General features: G+C 40.9%; 1 protein-coding gene and 2 pseudogenes across 1 annotated transcript; 1 reads left to right on the forward strand and 2 right to left on the reverse strand.

Moving 5' to 3' along the window:
• The first annotated feature begins 1,221 nt into the window (after positions 1–1,221).
• On the forward strand, positions 1,222–8,041 carry LOC140934597 (uncharacterized; annotated as a pseudogene).
• Positions 8,042–9,184: 1,143 nt separating this feature from the next.
• On the reverse strand, positions 9,185–11,957 carry LOC140934598 (uncharacterized; annotated as a pseudogene).
• A 3,826-nt stretch (positions 11,958–15,783) lies between these two features.
• On the reverse strand, positions 15,784–17,035 carry LOC140934599 (prolactin-releasing peptide receptor-like). The gene has a single exon (XM_073384197.1). It carries the CDS (start codon positions 17,033–17,035, stop codon positions 15,872–15,874), a length of 1,164 nt encoding a protein of 387 aa, XP_073240298.1. The 3' UTR covers positions 15,784–15,871.
• Between the last annotated feature and the right edge of the window lie 515 nt (positions 17,036–17,550).

A 17,550-nucleotide genomic window follows, 5' to 3' on the forward strand; every position in this document is an offset into this window, starting at 1 on the left:
GTGATTGCGATGGGGAGTAGTCTTCAGTATGGACGACTTTTCAAAAGTAAACGAAACGAGAATCAAAGTAGTGAGTTCTTATCCGAGCGGACACGTTGAAGTTCGATGTCCCCATGAAAAAAAAAAAAAAATATCAGTGATTAAAAACATTGCTTTGATGCTGTTGCGAAAGCGATTTATAAATAAATAATTCTACGCACCGTCGGCTGTCTAAACTTATTTGACAGGCGGTTGTCACTTTTCTAGTCTGCGGCACGTTTGCGGTGACAGTTTTCACGCTTCGCGGAGTCCCGGGGTTTCCGGGGCGGAAATGGAAATTTATGAGAGATCGTTGCAAGCTCTCCTTTCCTCGGCCCCTCTCTCGCGCGTTCTCGCGAGGCTCGCGTCGCTTGCCCAAATAGGAGAGCTTGCTCGCAGGCTAGTGAAAAATCGGTCACACTTAAAAAATCAAGTTTCCCTAGGTAAACTGTCAACAAGTCAATACAATACAATACAAATTTTATTGTCAACTCCCCATGGAGGCTTTTCAGAGAAAAGTATTAATAGTACAGGTAATCAAAAAAAGAAGAAAAAAAAAGTATCACAAATTGATTAAAGTCGTGTTTACCTAGGTAAAAAGTCAGTAGTGTGACCACAGCTAATACAGCTAGCTACGCAGGCTAGGTCTGATAAATCATTGACTTTCCGTAGGCAAATAGAAGCTAATAGATAAAAAATGTCCTCTAATCTTTTCTTCGGTATGAATCTTCTTGATGCTTATTTCATCAGTTAGTCCCACAATCCTGGCAAATTAACTTTCGTAAACGCTTCGTTCTGGGAAAAAAGGGTGGCTATACACAAGCTACGTTTCGACTTTTAAACATATCCACCGCGCACGATCTTGCGAGAAGTCTCGCGAGTTAGTTCCTTGATTTTTAGAGCTAAACCGTGATGGGCTAAAAAGGTTTTACGTCACAGAAATCTTTTTGCCGCTCGGGTTCGCGGTAGCCTGCGAACAGCAGACGAATTTCCGTTCGTCGCTTCTCCACCGGAAATGCGTCTGCTGTTCGCGGGCTAGAAAAGGGTGGGCGATTTTGAGTATTTTTAGAGTCGGGGGTATTAATTTTTAGTGCCCATTAAAAGCCATCTGTGCATGATTAAAAAAAAGCCATCGTTTATGATTTTTTAAAAAAACTGTTATGAAACATTAAAATAGTTTGGAAATGAATTAACTGACGATGAATGGCGAGATTTAGAATTTTAGACCAGACGTCACATTTCCATGTTCAGTTTAGAAAAGACACGTCATTCATGTTCAATGAACTGGGAATGGACCCAAATGACGCAGGGTTTTGTAGGAATAAACTTCCTTCGTGGAAACAATCATATCGCTGGCGCCGAAAAGTCCCAAGTACATGTTTACAGAACGACTTGCCATTTCATTGGCTTATTCTATTTTCGGCTTTAAACCGAGGGGTTTATCCTACTCATAATTCCGAATAAATTTTTTCGCTAGGGAAAAGTCCCAGAAGTACGTATACATGTTAACTGAACGACTTGCCATTTCATTGGCTTATTCTAGTTTTGGCTTTAAACTAGGGGTTTTCCTACTTATAATTCCGAATAGATTGGCATCTCTGCGGTGACAGACACCTGATTTTGACTTTTGGTTGCCATTTGCATAAATCTCTTCTCCCCCCACTTAAGAACAGGGCTGTGCCCCGTAGGTCGCAGCCTGGTTATAAGCCCTCCCCTAAGCTTCCACTATTACATTTTGAAGCTTAGTTAAATACCAGTAAGTGCAAAAAGTATTTCATTTTTGAGGTTTGTTCATGTGTTCTGAACTTTATGGTGATTGGTCACTGCACAATTGCCCTGCGAGCAGAGTCTCTTTCGGGGCCGATATTTTCTAGAAGATCGAAGGAGACTTTGCTCTCAGGGTACTACACAATCACAAGACAGAATGAGCTAGATCATTCTCTCTTGACAGTGAACATTACTGAAAAATTTCAGGCGTTCACGATTTCCTTAGTTTGACAGCAAAATCAAATTACAACTCCGTCTTTGAGGTACTGATGATGGTATTTAGTTAGGAGATGATAACTGAAATCTTTAGGAGGATAAACCTCTAATAGGTCCCCTTTCGCAAAACACCGAATGGCCACCATAAACACCAAATGACCCTCATGTTTTATGATTAGGGTTAAGAAACTGAGTGAATCAAGTTTCAGTTAAGGTTTTTATACATAAAGAATTGAACTGGAATTTGATTCACTCAGTTTTCTAGTCCATGAAAGTGTAAGAGACTTTCTCAGATACCTATCACCCCCTCCAGCAAGCTCTCACTTCTCCTGGACAAAGTTTGTACTGGTTTTTACCCTGTTTGGGACAACAAAATGGTTAATATTGATTTGTTTTGACATAAACCTTCGGTTGTCTCGACTCAAGTTGTACACAAAAGCTCATGGGAAAAAATTAAAACCCAGCATTCGACACCTCCAAAAGGAAATAAACATAGGAAAAAACACAACTAGGTAGAGTGAAACGAATACATATATTTTATTTTCCTGTCCACTTTAATAATACAACACGAGAATGGCTTCGTTTGACAGGCGTTTTGAAATAAGATAGCATTTGCGGGACATGGAACAAGATACCTTCTTAGACTGACTTTCGATCTCCGCGATCTTGCTTTTTCAGGGTTTGTTTTCGCCAAAAAGGAACTCACATATTAAACTCAGACGATAATCTGCCGATTAATTGTCTCAGTTCTGCACACCCAACGGTGTGTTCAGCTGGTTTTTGTTAATGTCTTCTCCTTTTGACTCTAAATTATCAATGAATCCTAGTTGAGTGAAGTCTGTATTTTCAAAACAGCCCAAAGAAGCCACACTCTGGAGAGAGCTCAGGAAGTAAAATTTTGTCCCCAGTGTAGCGGTGAGGGAAAAAAATTCGTTATGAGCATGAGCACTGAATTTTGTAACTTCTGCACATGCGTGACCGGATGTCCGAAATTTTCGGACCTCCGGTAACGGCTGCCTCCAGAGCCCCTCGTTTCAAGACCACGTGACCAAGAAACGACGGGCTCTGGGGACGAGAATGCGTCCTCTTAAAGGGACAGTGTCCCGGTTATGCGCACGCGCGAGCGTCATCTGTTTTTTCTTTTAAAGACAATAGAACTGTCAAATTGAATCGACAAGATTTCCTTCCGGACCGCACCGCCGACAGAGATTTGTTGTTTATATTCTCAAGTAATATTTTAGACTTTCGAGGAAGTCTTTCGTCTTATATAAAAATTTGGCTCGCGGTTCGAAGACTCATCGCGATTTTATCGCTAGCTGGGCCGCCTCGCGACCCGAAAATCTCGTTCCGCTCGCTTTAAAAACATATTTTCTAATTTGAAGTCGAAACTCGTGTCAGAGGTCAATCGCTCCAAGTCCAGTAATATCTGCCTGATTTGCTCGCGTTCTAGCCTCAAACGTTTGAAAGACATAAATAAAAATGCAATCTCAACGCTATGAATCATCACAAAGATTAGTCAAGAATGATATTATGATTCATGTCACTAGTTTTTCAAAACGTGTAGCGCCTGTTTTTTCGATTTTGTCGGCCGTAAGGAGATTCATTTAAAAGTTTACTAACGCGTCGTTGCAAAACATTCTGCTTCACGAAGCTCCCCTCCACAAGATCTCCTCAGTCACATCAATGTCTCAACGGTTTCTTTCTTACAGTCTTTATTGTTGCTGTTTCATTTCTGCGTATTCCTTTCACAATTATCTGAGCTTGTATGGAAGCTAGCAGAAGAAATAAGCCTTGAATCGGCATCAAAGTGCTTCCAATCTTTTGGTCCTCCGGCCAACGGCAATAAAAGTAACGCCAAAAAATCCAGATTTTGCCCAAATGAAAACTTAACAGGAACAAAATATCATTGATCTATAATTCTGAGAAGTTTTAGTGTCGTATTGAACCCGGCCAAGCGCGATGCAAACGGATTTTTCAAGATTCTCTTACTCTCCTCGCATCTTTTGATTTCGCGACATCCTGTCCAAAAATCAAAGTTTGGTGCATGCGCAGTAACGGGATACTGTTCCTTTAAGCAAGCATTGGACCTTCATGACTCTTTCTTGGTGGGTTAATTTAAGAAAATAAGTGCTTTTCGAGTGTAGGTTTTTGTCGAGGGTCGAGGGTAGAATGTCGACAGTCGAGGGTCGAGGGTAAAACGTCGAGGGTCAAGGGTAAATTATAGACTGTTCACGATCCTCTATTTTTCCGTAAGATCATCGAGATCTAGCGCTTTGTGTTACGGGCTGCCATCTTGCATGAGTGTCAAAACTACTTAGGGGGCAGGGGCGGTTTGGGAGGAAACGAGAAAAATAGAGGGACTGTAATAACATCACTACAGCTCGCGTCCAGGAGGCGTGACAGGAATTTCACGCCTTTTACCATTCATTCATTAAGAAACTCCGCTGGTGATAAAAAACATGCCACACACATTTAGCATCGATTACGCGTGTTTACGAATATCTCCTTGCGAAACAGTGATTTTATAATGTTTCTGGGCCATTCCTCGAAATAAAATCGGCAAACATGCACAAGAAAACATTTTCCTAATCAAAATACCATGAATCCTTCGTGTGTTTGCGCAAGATGTGCCTCATGGTATGAAAGCGTACGTTTTATGGAAACGTCGACTTGTCAACGACTTGTCGATGTCGGCAACTTAGATTAAACCTGTTGTCAGTTGTCAACGCAAATTAACATCTATTGTCTAATGACCAATCAAACGCCTGCGTTGCTGGTACAACGCGCTCCGTGAACGCGAGCTGCGGTGATGTTATTACAGTCCCTCTATTTTTCTTCCCCACCCCCCCAGACCGAGGGGGCGGGCGTCGGGGATTATAGCTACATTTGAAAATCAAGTTACCAGTGACGGTAAGACGCGGTATATCTAAACGATCTCACGAAAAAACAGGGGACTGTGAACAGTCTATTTCCATGAGTGTTCTTGGTGGCGTCGTTGTAGTTTCAAGTGCCTATGGCCTGTACAGATGTTATGTTCACCAAAAAGAACAGCCACAAGATCAGACATCTCTCCGCGATGAAACTGCGAGCGAAATTTCCGCGAAAAAGGTGCTTGTGTTAGGAGTAGAAGGCAGTGGGAAAAAGCACTTTCCTCGCTGCGTTGGCACATCATGACAGTCCAATAACTTCCGCAGAACGAGAAGGCACAACTCCTACCGAAGGTTTTCATGTTGTTTGCGTTTCAACCGAGGGAGTCAGCCTGAATGTTTGGGAGAGTAAGTACCATAATATTCCTGATTATATAGGAGCTAAGCTGAAAACTATGAGGTCGTATGTACAAAAAAGCCCTGTTTACTGGTGAAATGCAAGCATAAGCACCTTGCATAGTGTGCTTGTGCTCTGTATGCTTGCATTGGGTTATTGCAATAAATATTCGTAAGAATCCTCATTTCTTGCGCAAAGTTTATCGAATTTACAAACTTTCGAAAAAAACAAAAAAAACAAAAATGAACTGGAGGAGCATTGGCCTGCTTTGAAACCTGTAGTGAGCTCTTAGTAATCTTTGTTTGGAAAATTTCTAATTTTTATCATTTGTTTGAAATATCTGTGAGTCTTTTTTGTTGTCGTTTTAATAGTCAGTAAAGTGTGACAACAAGGCAGCCATTTTGACAGTGATATTGGTTGTATTATCATTTAACCTAAGGTTAGTTATTTAACCTACCTAGCTAGCAGGGTTAAATTTAACCAAGGTTTGAGCTAACCGGTGTTTGAACAACACAACAATCCTGCGATTAAAATGTAACAAATAAAGCCTCACCTCAAAGAATTTCATATTTTTTTACTCTACCCCACCAGAAATCCTCAATTTTTACTCGTGGATTGTCCACAAGTATTGTTGGGAATCTGTATGCAAATTTGTCACTCATTCGTAACCGGAAGTTCGATCTAATTAGCTAATCCGGATGGATAGTATTTCAAGTGAATCACAACACAGCTTCCGCTTAGAAAGCTGTGACACGCATGGTTTGTTTAACTTTTTTCACAACACGACTCCCAATCTCATGGTTTTTAGGGAAATATCATTCTGAAATGAAATGTTTCTTTGGTTGAACAAAAAAGGAAATGTTTACTGCGATGTTGCTGAATCGTAATTGATTCTCCTCAAGTCAACACGGAGAATTGCAAGCTGTACAACGCCGTCAGCAAGAGACTTTGCAACAGTTTAGTGAGACACTTAATATCCCTTTGTCAGACATATGTTGTTCAAATGCAACGAGATGAGTTAAGGTACAGCTTTTACCATCAAAATATATCTTTCAATTCTTCTTAAATAAGGCGCTACCAGCTTCAAACACGGTCCACTGGCAGAATTTCATGAGCAATAGTGATATAGATAATTAATTCAACGATTTGTTTAACATTATGTATCGGTCAAATCGAAGCTTCAACATGCCCCCCCCGGGCAACCCTCCGGGCATTTGACTTTTTTGAAAATTATTGTTCAAATTCCCCACTGCCCGGGCCAAAATGCCGTTCAAATGCCCCACACTAGGGTCCATTCAGGTGATCAAACGCCCCCACCCTGGGGACATTTCACAGGCACAAAAATGACAGAAGGACAGCGGAAACGCCTTCAGTTGTCGAACAACATCTTTATAAATATAACAAAAACTGACCAACACTGTTAGCGTATTTACTACGAACAAAAGTCTCGTGCAAAGCGGCGGAAATCGCTGCTACAAGGTCACTGAATGCTCAGCTTTTCTTCGTCATGCAACATACAAAGCGTTCTATAAAAAAAGATCCCACCTATTGAGATTACTACATCATGACCATTTCACTGACATGCCTTATCGCTCACCTTATTAATTAACATACTTGCAGTAGGTCAAAGTAGTTGACCGTTTTATTTTATTTTATTTGATGTTTTTGTATTGAATTCAAAGCCTGAATCCAATATTAAAAATTTTAAAATTTAAATACTTCGAATACGGCACAAAGCTTGTTTAAGCCCTTTCCTCGTAACCAATTGGCCACAAAGGCACAATCTTTTCCACGAAGATCCTCTAACACCGCGTCCCCCATGATAGCTCGCCACACCAAAGATTTTACATGAAATCGAGGGTGTAGTTCTAATTCCCCACCCCTAAAGCATGGGGATCAAATTCTCCACCCCCTGGAAGGCCCTGGTAATCAAATTCCCTCCTCCCCGGGACGGCAAAAGTGTCAAATGCCCGGGGTATGCCCGGGGGGGGCATGTTGAAGCTTCGATTTGACCGATACATTAGTTGTTGTGGCACAATAGATAACAGGTAGACCTTACACATTGAAGGTCCGGGGTTCGACTCCCACCATAGGAAACGTTTTTTTTACTGTTTTTTGGTCCTTTTGTTTTATTTTTTCTAACAACATATTTTCATTTTTTGACAGACTTAAAAATTAAATATACCAGTAGACTAATTGCAAGGTCATTATCAGCTTTCATTTCTACGATAATTAATCCACAAGTAGCCATAGGCAACCTCTGATTTTTAAATGCAATAGCCCCATTAAAGTTAGCCTGATTCTCAGACGTCCGAGGTCGTTCGCGGTCGCTTTCGCTTCCCTCCCTGGGTCGCGAACGACCTCGGACGTCTGAGAATCAGCCTACATTAAAGTGTGTAATGCAATTACACAAGCATGTTTTTTAAGTGACAAGGTTCCATGGGTGAGGTGTGAATGTGTTTACAACACAGTAAAGTCTTAAATCGATAAGCTGCTTTGAGAAGTTTGGGATTAATATTCTTTTTCTTTTTTTCTTCCAGTTGGAGGGAAATTTCAGTCTTACTGGCCTAATTTTGTCAATGATACCAGTGCTATTGTTTATGCCATTGATAGTAGTGATCCTGCACTATTTGACAAATCAAAGCATGCCTTGTTAGAGATCTTATCAGATGTGAAACTCAAGGGAGTGCCTCTGGTTCTACTTATTTGCAAGCAAGATCTTAAAGAAGCAAAATCAAAGGAGAAGTCTGTGGCCTACAAGAAGCCAAGCATCTGATCTTAAACTTTTGTAAAAAATAATTTTTATTTATTAAAAGTAGATTTTGTATCTTTTTTTTTTTCATTTTTCTGTATTATTTTCAGTCACAACATTTTTATTTTTTCATCAAATGTTAATTTCATTTAAACCAACCTAACAACAACATGTTACAAAGACAAGGAAGCATTTTATAATATGTTAACAACAATATACCTTAATTTGTTTGATACCTGAAAGAGGGCTTAAGGTACCTTATGACTTTGTAAGTAAGCAGTTTGAATGTTTTATAAGAAAAAAATGTATAATGATATTTTCTTAAGTAATTCGGACCTGACAAATGTTTCACATGCATTGGGTGTGCATGTACATAAGAAGGATTTAACAGGAATCTGGCAAAAAAGGAACAAATGTTTATGTAAATCTTTGTTTATAGTGCAGTTGCTCTGTGATCTTAAGGGCACACGTCACCACCCAAATAAATATGTAGTCACAAGGAAATTATGGTAAACAACCAGCCAGTTACTTACAGGCATTTCGGAGGAGATAAACTAAGGACTGCCAAGAAAGAGCTCAGGGGAGTGGTCAAAGCAGGACTCATCCCAAGATCCACATTCTAAGGCTTACATTTAACATTCTACACCCCTAGTATTAAATTGGTGACTGGTCGTTTCGCCTACATCCTGTTCACTTACGTCTTAGTCATTTTGCTTATGTGTGCTAGTTCGTTTAGCTAACGTGTTATAAGTCATCTTGCAAATGTTTTATGAGTCGTTTTGCTAACATGAGAACAAAATTTCCTTACAGCTGAGCTACCACTAACACGCAGAGCAATGGTTTTTCAGGCGCTACTCTCATCATTTCTTACATTAATATTTTTGGAAAGACCACAGCGGTTCAAATTTTGCTATTAGGTTATACTTGCTGTCCACTTCTTAAGTGTAAAAGTCAATATTTACACTAACTTTTTCAACGAAAGTAAAAATAAATAAGCGAAATGACCCAACACGTGAGCAAAAATGACTTAAGATATAAGCGAACAGCGTGCAGGCGAAACGACCGTAAACTCCATTATAGATTAAAATTTGTTAGCCCAGGAGGAGTATAATAATTCATGATCTACAATAGGGCAACAACAACAAACAAAAAAGCAAACAAGGAATATTCAGTTTGAAGGTACATGTACTGCCATCTTAACAAAGCACAAGAAGCTGGTCACAAAACTAACAAAGCAAACCATCTCAAGCACGCCTTTTTTGAAGCAGCTTGACTATTAAGACAATTTTCTTCACCATTTTTTTACAAGACTTTGTTATACTTTTCACGGAGTTCTCTCTTTTCAACTTTGAAGAGACACTTAGTCAGATCCTCTGGCTGTCCTTCTCCAAACTGCTTTGCAAAAGAATAATCTAACAAATCAGCAAGCATCAATTTTGGACAACTCTGAGCCAGTTTCTCATCAGAATCTTGTCTGAATAATCTTGGATTGATTTCAATGTTATTTGATAACACAGGGGGAAAGACCTTGGCTGTATGCTGATCTAATTTAAAGCTGTAGCCGTCAGGGAGATCATACTTGTGTAGGAAAACACACTTGTCTGGAATAGTATGTAGCAAAAAGCTTGGCAGTTCCAGCAGCATTTTCAAGGCTGATCGCTGAGCCATTCGCAGCTCTTCCATGATAAACTTAACACGATTCTCAAGATCGAACGTTCGCACTACTAGCAGTCTAGAACATGGATGCATCAAATGTACTTTCTCCTCTAAGCCGTCATTCTGGACACGAATAACTCCCCTGAGATAATATAGCCCCCCCCCCCCCCCCTTTTTTGAGAATCTTCAGCGAGTACAAGAACCGGGGGAGATCTTTCCAAGAGCTTCCTTTTCTGTCGAGCTAATAACCCTGACGGCTTAAGGTACTCCAGCCTCTGAAGAACAAGTTCACTTCTCAGAAATAACACGTGCGGTTGAACGGCGGGTGACAACTCTAACAAAGGCTGTTTGGGCAGTCTTACGAATAACTTTCTGTCCTCCCGGAAATTTCGTCGACCCTCCCGAATTTTTCGGTGGCATTCCCCATAAATGTTTAACTTCCCAAAATTGTTTTAACAATTAAAATTAAAATTGTGATTAGAGATTTTTTGCAGCTTCTTGTCAATTATGTAACTTGTTAATTATCTAACCTTAGTTTTTTTTCGTTTAGAAGGTATCATGTTAACAGAGAAAAGACTGTCAAACTTTTTAAGTATATAAAATCGTGTTTTTTTGTTTTTTAATCACCGATGAATCAGGCGAGCAGTGAAGGGGCCAACGACTAGGGGGGTATGGGGGAATGCTCCCCCAGAAAATTTTGAAATCTTGGTGCTCTGAAACGCCATTTCTGGTGTTCTGAGAGGACAACTTCTGTCCAAAATGTTCTCTAAATCAATTGTCCTTTTTATGCTTATTTTTATTGGCGTGACTTCGGGTAGAAGTAGTCAATTTTATTTCATACAAGTTGTACAGTTTTTGAAATTGCTCTGGATATCACTTTCAGCTAAGTATACTCTGTGTGGTGTCATTGTATGAGTATCATAAGAATTCATTTGAAAATTTCAGAACAACTGTCGAAATCTGAAATTTTCCTATCCCGAACGCACATCATATTCATCAGGATTCGGGATTTTCGAGCAAAATCGGAAGGACCCCGACGAAATCAGGATGATTAAAGAATCTTCACAGACATACTTCTTTTTATGGCCTCATTCGTTTAACAAGGTTAAATGAGTCTGGTTTTTTTCCTACATACTTCTTACATACTTCTTTCAAGTTTTCATGCAGTATGCAATCAGAGGAATGTCAGGGGCACCCAACGACAATTTTCGGAAAATATCTGTTCGGAAGACTATTTGAGATCTAGAATTTTCGGAACATTGGTTGTAAAACTTCTTGCTCGCCTGCCTCTCCTAGAATTTTCGAACATCTAAAAAATGGCATAATTGCCCATTTTTAACGGATTTTTGCCCGTTAAAAGGTCACCTAGAATTTTCGGGAGCCTTTTTCCTGGCTGAAACTTTCGAAAAGGTAAGTTTTGATCCCTATAATTTTCGGATGACTAGAATTTCAGCTAGGAAATCCGAAGAGAATAAAAATTTTTAGGGGATAAAAATATGCCTATATCTACCGTTTAAATACTAAAATACGTTTAACAATGCTAGTTTAAGTGGTTTTGAACTATATTCTCGTTGGGTGCCCCTGGAATGTGCTCTTAAAACTCGTTAACGTGCAGCGTAAAAATACCCCTGAACTAATGAATGATGGGATCTGGTGTGAACTGATAGTATGTGCCTTGCACCGGTACAGGTCTTTTGTCAATCCGCTGGGGATTGCACGTGGTCAATCGCACTCGAACTTCATGCTATATTAATTGGAAACATTGCTGATTGGTCTTTTCATAGCATGGGAAGTTCAGCCGTTTTCAAGTGTCAAAATACATTGAATACAGAGCATACGCTGGGTGCATATCACTGTATATATATTGTTTGATAACATGTAATATCAAATCTTTGCTCAATGTCCCGAAAATATCTTATATCTCCCGAAAAATTTCCCAGGTATCCCGATTCCTGGCAAAATCTCCAGATTCCCGGAATAAATTTGTTTTTCTCCCGAAACAGACCTTGTTAGAGCTGTCACCCCCCGTCGGTTGACGCTTTCGAACATGAACGGCATCTAGTTCATCATACATAGTCCTCAGCGGTTCCAAACCAGATGGAGGCTCTTCGAGCTTCTCAAAGCACCTATATCTTCGAAACTTCATCTTTTTGATGATGACATCCAGATCGGATTTCGAAGAAGAATAACGCCTTTGGCTGAGACAGTGACCGTGATTACCAGAAAGTACCCGATGGGGGAACCATTTGGCCACTCCGGCAACATTGGCGAAGTGCTTCAGCATGCTCTGGTGAGGAAGAACGCTGAGTTCTTTTTCACAGCTCTGATAACTACTTCGGGCTTAATTGGAGCAACCTAATCTTTTAAATGGAAGAGAAAACAAAGAAAAAAGTCCTTGATCGCATGCATGCATGCAAGATGGCCGCCGAACTAGAACCAGTCTCCCACTGATAAGCAAGCTTTTCCTTCATGTACTGACTACTCCAATGTCTCCAGCGGAATCAATATTCGTAAGAAAGCGGTGTATGACATTTGCAGTCTGCAGACTGTAGACTGCAGACTGCAGACCGCAGACTGCAGACTGAAGACTACAGACTGCAAACCGCAGACTGCAGACTGCAGCAAGACTGTAAATTGAATGAAACCAAAAATATCGTAATAAAGGTGGCGTCATCATCAACATTACCTTGTTCCGAAAAGTAAGGCCTAGAAGCAAAGTTTATATTTTTCACGCAAATTACACCGACCTCATTTCTAAAGGAGCCGTTGGCTGTTCTTTTCGTGTTGAATTAGAGCAGAATAATGTCTGCCGATGTCACAAACTTGCTCCTGAATCCATAGCAACAGTCTAGCAATTTAGCCTGCACCACAGACGAAACTAAACTAGAAGTCTGTCTGTGAAACAGCGCCGGAATCCCTATTCTACGGGGACCCCGACCTCTGTACTAGGACTTGAGTATGAGCAATGATTTACCTATTTAGAAATTCAAAATGCACTTCTGGTAATTCGTCGAGTCCATGCAGATAGGATCTGTTCGTTTTCGATTATTTGGCATATCCCTAAATACTGCTAAGATGAAATACGTCATTTAAAAGGTGTTAAATGTCCTTGATCTATCCTACGAAGCGGCTCGCAATCTAAAAACCTTTTCTTACAGAAGACTACTATTTAGACAGGCATTAGTGGGCATTGCTACTTGTCATTATCAATTCACGATAATCAAAGAAGAATAAAGAATCAACGCAATTAGTGATATGCCGGGTCGGTGAAGAATAGCCAACAGCATTTTGGGAATGAGGCCAATGTAACTTTGCACAAAAATATCAACCTTGTTCCCAAGGCTACTTTCTCACTTTCACACGATCATATGTTTTTGAAGACGTCACCTTTATTAGGAAGATTTTGGTGTCATTTAATTTACAATCTTCAATCTGTGGTCTGCAATCTGCAGTCTGCAGTCTGCAGTCTGCAGTCTGCAGTCTGCCGTCTACAGTCTGCAGTCTGCAGTCTGCAGTCTGCAAATGTCATACACCGGTAAGAAAGAGCCATTCCATCTATTTCCTACGTGAAATGATAAACGCCCACGGTATGTATTCACATTTTATTGGTTAGTTAAATAACGCTCGCGTTAAAACCCGCCAACACATCACCAAAAATTTTTATAGTAAACATTATGTTCATAAACCAGCTTGTCAGTTATCTTCTTCTCTTCCTCACGTTCTTGGTTCTTTATATTTTGGCTGATTAGGTCTCTTTTCTAAAGATCCAACGTTTACAACTAGCAGGATCTTCGTCCACGGTTTTTGCAGTTATTTTAATCCATTATTATTCAGTTATCTTTGCTGTCAAAGAGGACATCATAATATTTTCTGTCACTCTTATTTTTTCAGCATTCGGCTTGCGTCATGAGTCAACCGTTAGGACGCTTTTGAGCAGCCTGGGTACAGCCGCCCCCTCCTTTGAGAAAAAATCGGAGAAGGGTGGGGGAAGGGTGCGGCTGTTTTTTACACTCTCAGTTTTTTGCTCAAGACAATAAGGCTGCGTGCAAACAGACGCAACATTGGTGTGCAACAACTCCCAGCATTGTTGGATGTTACATGTTGCGTCCGTTTGCACACCTTGTTGCATGTTGTTGCGCAAAGTTTGAAACGAACCGGTCAAACTTTTCAGCCAACAACTCCCAACATTTCTTTTGTTCCGTGATCGCCGAAGCGTAGCGCAACAATGTTGGATCCGTTTGCACAGCTCTTCCAACATCGTTGGGGCCACGCACGCTCATTACGCATGGTTTACAAAGACTTATGGGTTGTATCCTTCCCGCGATGCACTGCAGGTTCCAACATTGTTGGGAGTTGTTGCATCCGTTTGCACACCACTGCCAACACGCACGCAACAACTCCCAACATTGTTAGCGCAACAATGTTGAGAGTTGTTGCGTCTGTTTGCACGCAGCCTAAACGAGCAGGGATGAATTGCAGCATTTGCATGCCCCAAAACCTCGTCCTCAGGGCGCTTTTCCATGGCTTTGTAGGTGGGGCCACCTCCAAAGCCATGGAAAAGCGCCCTGGGGACGAGCTTGCATGCCCCAGCCAAAAGGAGAAAAACGGTAGGAATGGCGCCGTATGCATTGTGGCGAAATGTCCGCCATCATGTGACCTGAAGCCAAGAAACTGTAAACACGCTGACGATATCACCAGTATTTTGATCACTGAACGACATTTTTTTGCTTGTTTTGCATAAGCCTGTTGGTTAACCTGCAGGGGCGTACCCAGGAATTTTCGTTGGCGCGGGAAATACTGCTTAGCGAGCAGAGGCGAACAGATCATAGGAGGGAAACCAAGAACAATTATATTTTTGAATATCCCCGGAATTAAGTTTAGTGGCAAATGCAACGCGCGTTTCATTAAAAAATCAGCCAGCTAGAAAACGCTATACGATCCTGTAGATGTACGAATTCCAGTCTCAAACAAGCGTCAGGTCATATAGGGGGGATCCGCACCCCAGACCCTCCCCCTGCATCTGCCGATGATGTATCCGGGTGGCTTATATCTCCATCATGAAATGCAGGTGATCAACGAACATAGGACTGCTAAGGATTGCATAGGTAATAACAAGTTTAAAAACCACACGAGTATATCTTTTGCAGTTTTGGCATACTGTTTGGTGATTTTGAGACACAGAAAATTAGGGGGGGTTTTGACATCGAATTCCAATCATGAATTATGTTTTAATAAAGCAGGCCTTACTATTCCGCAGGAGTTACGAACGCTTTTTCTTGATTGAGAAGAATCCACTGATGTTTAAGCCCGCGAATACAGCCATCTCTTCTCGCTTCTCGCACAAGCGTCCCTAGCGGAGTGGAGCGAGGAAAACTGGCTGTATTCGGAGCTTACTGATCTATATAATTATGTTGTCTCCCGTCACAGGGGCGGATCTAGGGGGAGCATGAACGGGGGGCGCACCCCGCTAAGACGACCTGCGGCTTTCTAATACAACCGGTATTCTGCAAAAAAACTGCGTGGTTTATTGTTGTTGAAGTAAAACATGAGATGAGGTTGAAGAATTTATGTTAAACGCCGTAAAAATGGTAGTTTGGCACCTCACGTCACCAGTCAGTTACGCCATTCCTTAGTGGTTTACTCCCTCACAAGAAAAATCCTGGATCCGCCCCTGCGTCACTCTCATTTTTTCTTTTACTAAAGGGCAAGCCAGCTAGCGAGCAAGCTCTTCTGATGATCGTTGGGTACCAAAGCTTGCTTGTCTCATTTGCTGGCATCCACGAATCAAACATTTATCTGTTCTCATGTGACATTTCGTGACCGTCCTCTGCCTCCTTGAGAAACCACGTCCGTTGCACCACGTTTAGTGATGTTCCATGCACGTGGTAACTATAGCACAGAGCACAATTTGTAATGTTAGCAGCAGCAGAAGCAATAAAGCAAGAAAATTGACATGCTTTCCTAATTAAGTTAGTATTTCACCATTTTTTACCCCTTCATTTTAGTGATATACATTACGTTGTTTGCTTATGGCACAGATCCCGTGGTGCACATCTGTTCAAAATCTTGTAGTATCTTAAATTATAAATCTTAAATCTTAAATCTTAGTATTTCACCATTTTTTACCCCCTCATTTTAGTGATATACTTTCAGTTTACATTGTTTGCTCATGGCACAGATCCCGTAGTGCACATCTGTTCAAAATCTCGTATCCAAACTGAGGCTGCTGATACCAGTCGAAGATACTGATGTGTGGAGAAATCTAGAAACTCTCAACTCAAGTGAAGAATTTCCCAAAGTTTGCTGTGAAAAGGTTCTTAACGCTGGTAGTTGAAATCGATCCTGCTTCCTTGGCCTGTACTTAGTGAATCGCGGAAACATTAATTTTGTTTCTACCCTCAGTTTTTCGCTGAAGACAATAAACAACCAGGGATGAATTGCGGCATTTGCATGCGCCAGCCAAAAGAAGAACAACTTGAAAACACTGGGAATGTCTTGATAAGCATTGGTGTGAAACACTGACACCATGTGAACTACATGTACAGGAAGCCAACAAATCGTAAACACACTGACAGCTGTCACCAGCATTTTGATGACTGAACGACGTTTTTTTGCTTGTTTTGCATAAGCCTGTTGGTTAACATGTCCGGGTGGTTTATGTCTCCATAAAAAGCGGGCGATCAACGAATACAGGACTGTCATGATGGTCAAAGGGATTACATAGGTTATAACAAGTTTAAACATCAGTTCGGCTTTGAAAAGAGTGTGAGCTATTTCAGGGAAATCATGCCACTCTTCGATGCACTCAACAGTTCCATCTTCCATCTCCCTGGTTTTAAACGTGTACAGCTGGCCACTGAAAATCACACCGAAACATAACCACAAACCAAAGACTGAACGCACCACTGCTCTAGAAGACATGGGCCTCCGTCGGATGCACACAATAGCCAGAAATCTGTCCACGGCAATCACTGTCAGCGTCCAGATAGCAACACTAATAGAGATATTCAAGATGAATGGTATGAGCTTGCAAAGAAGGTTTCCCACTATTCCAGGTATCCATCGGTTTCCAGCTATAAAGAACGACATGGTAAAGCTGGAAGCCGTTAACACATCCAATACGTCAGCTACAGCCGTGTTGGCCAAAAGCCAGTTGAACGGGTTTTGGCGAATGTCCCTGCGAGTTCGCACAAGGTGAATGACAAGCGAATTGCCTGCCAATGAAAGCATGATGATGACGATATAAGCAGCAACGAAGATTATGTTGGTGGCATTGTCTTCTTCCTGGTTACCGCCGTTATTTTCTTCGTTTTTTTGACATTCAGGAATGGTACAATTTTCTATTTGATCCAAGGCGTCCATTTCCAGCTGAAAAATAAATAACAAAAGAGCTTTATAAACGCCATCAATCCTCGGAGGGATGTGAAGAGTGGGCCGGGTGCACAATAATTTGCGTACATCGAGGACGATTTCAAACCCGTAACGACTTTCTTACAACCCCGTCTATTGCACAGCTAGATTGTTAACATTCGGTCTCCCGCAAGGAATATTTTAAATGAAAGTAAAGTAATGAAGATTGTTGCCGGACATTATAATGTTCAATAAGGGAAATTCTAGACACCTTGAGGAATCTTATAGAGGGGTAGGATAAAATATTTGTCAAAAACGCATAATATTTTGCCAAATTGTGCTTTTTAAAAGACTCATCATGGTTTACTCTACCAGAAAACCGATTTTAGGAATCAAAGCCAACGCCTTAACAAAATAAAGATATTATCTTCAGTTTTGTAAAATTAAATAATAAAAAAAAAACATGCATCGCTTTAAGAGCGAATTAGCCAAAAACTAGTTATTTTGAATAAGGGACTGTCCGAAGC

The sequence above is a fragment of the Porites lutea genome, chromosome 4 (assembly GCF_958299795.1).
Source record: "Porites lutea chromosome 4, jaPorLute2.1, whole genome shotgun sequence".
In the NCBI taxonomy this organism is placed as follows: Eukaryota; Metazoa; Cnidaria; class Anthozoa; order Scleractinia; family Poritidae; genus Porites; species Porites lutea.

Excerpts from the sequence above, each read along its gene's own strand:
- LOC140934599 (XM_073384197.1), bottom strand. The coding sequence starts at position 17,035 with ATGGACGCCTTGGATCAAATAGAAAATTGTACCATTCCTGAATGTCAA.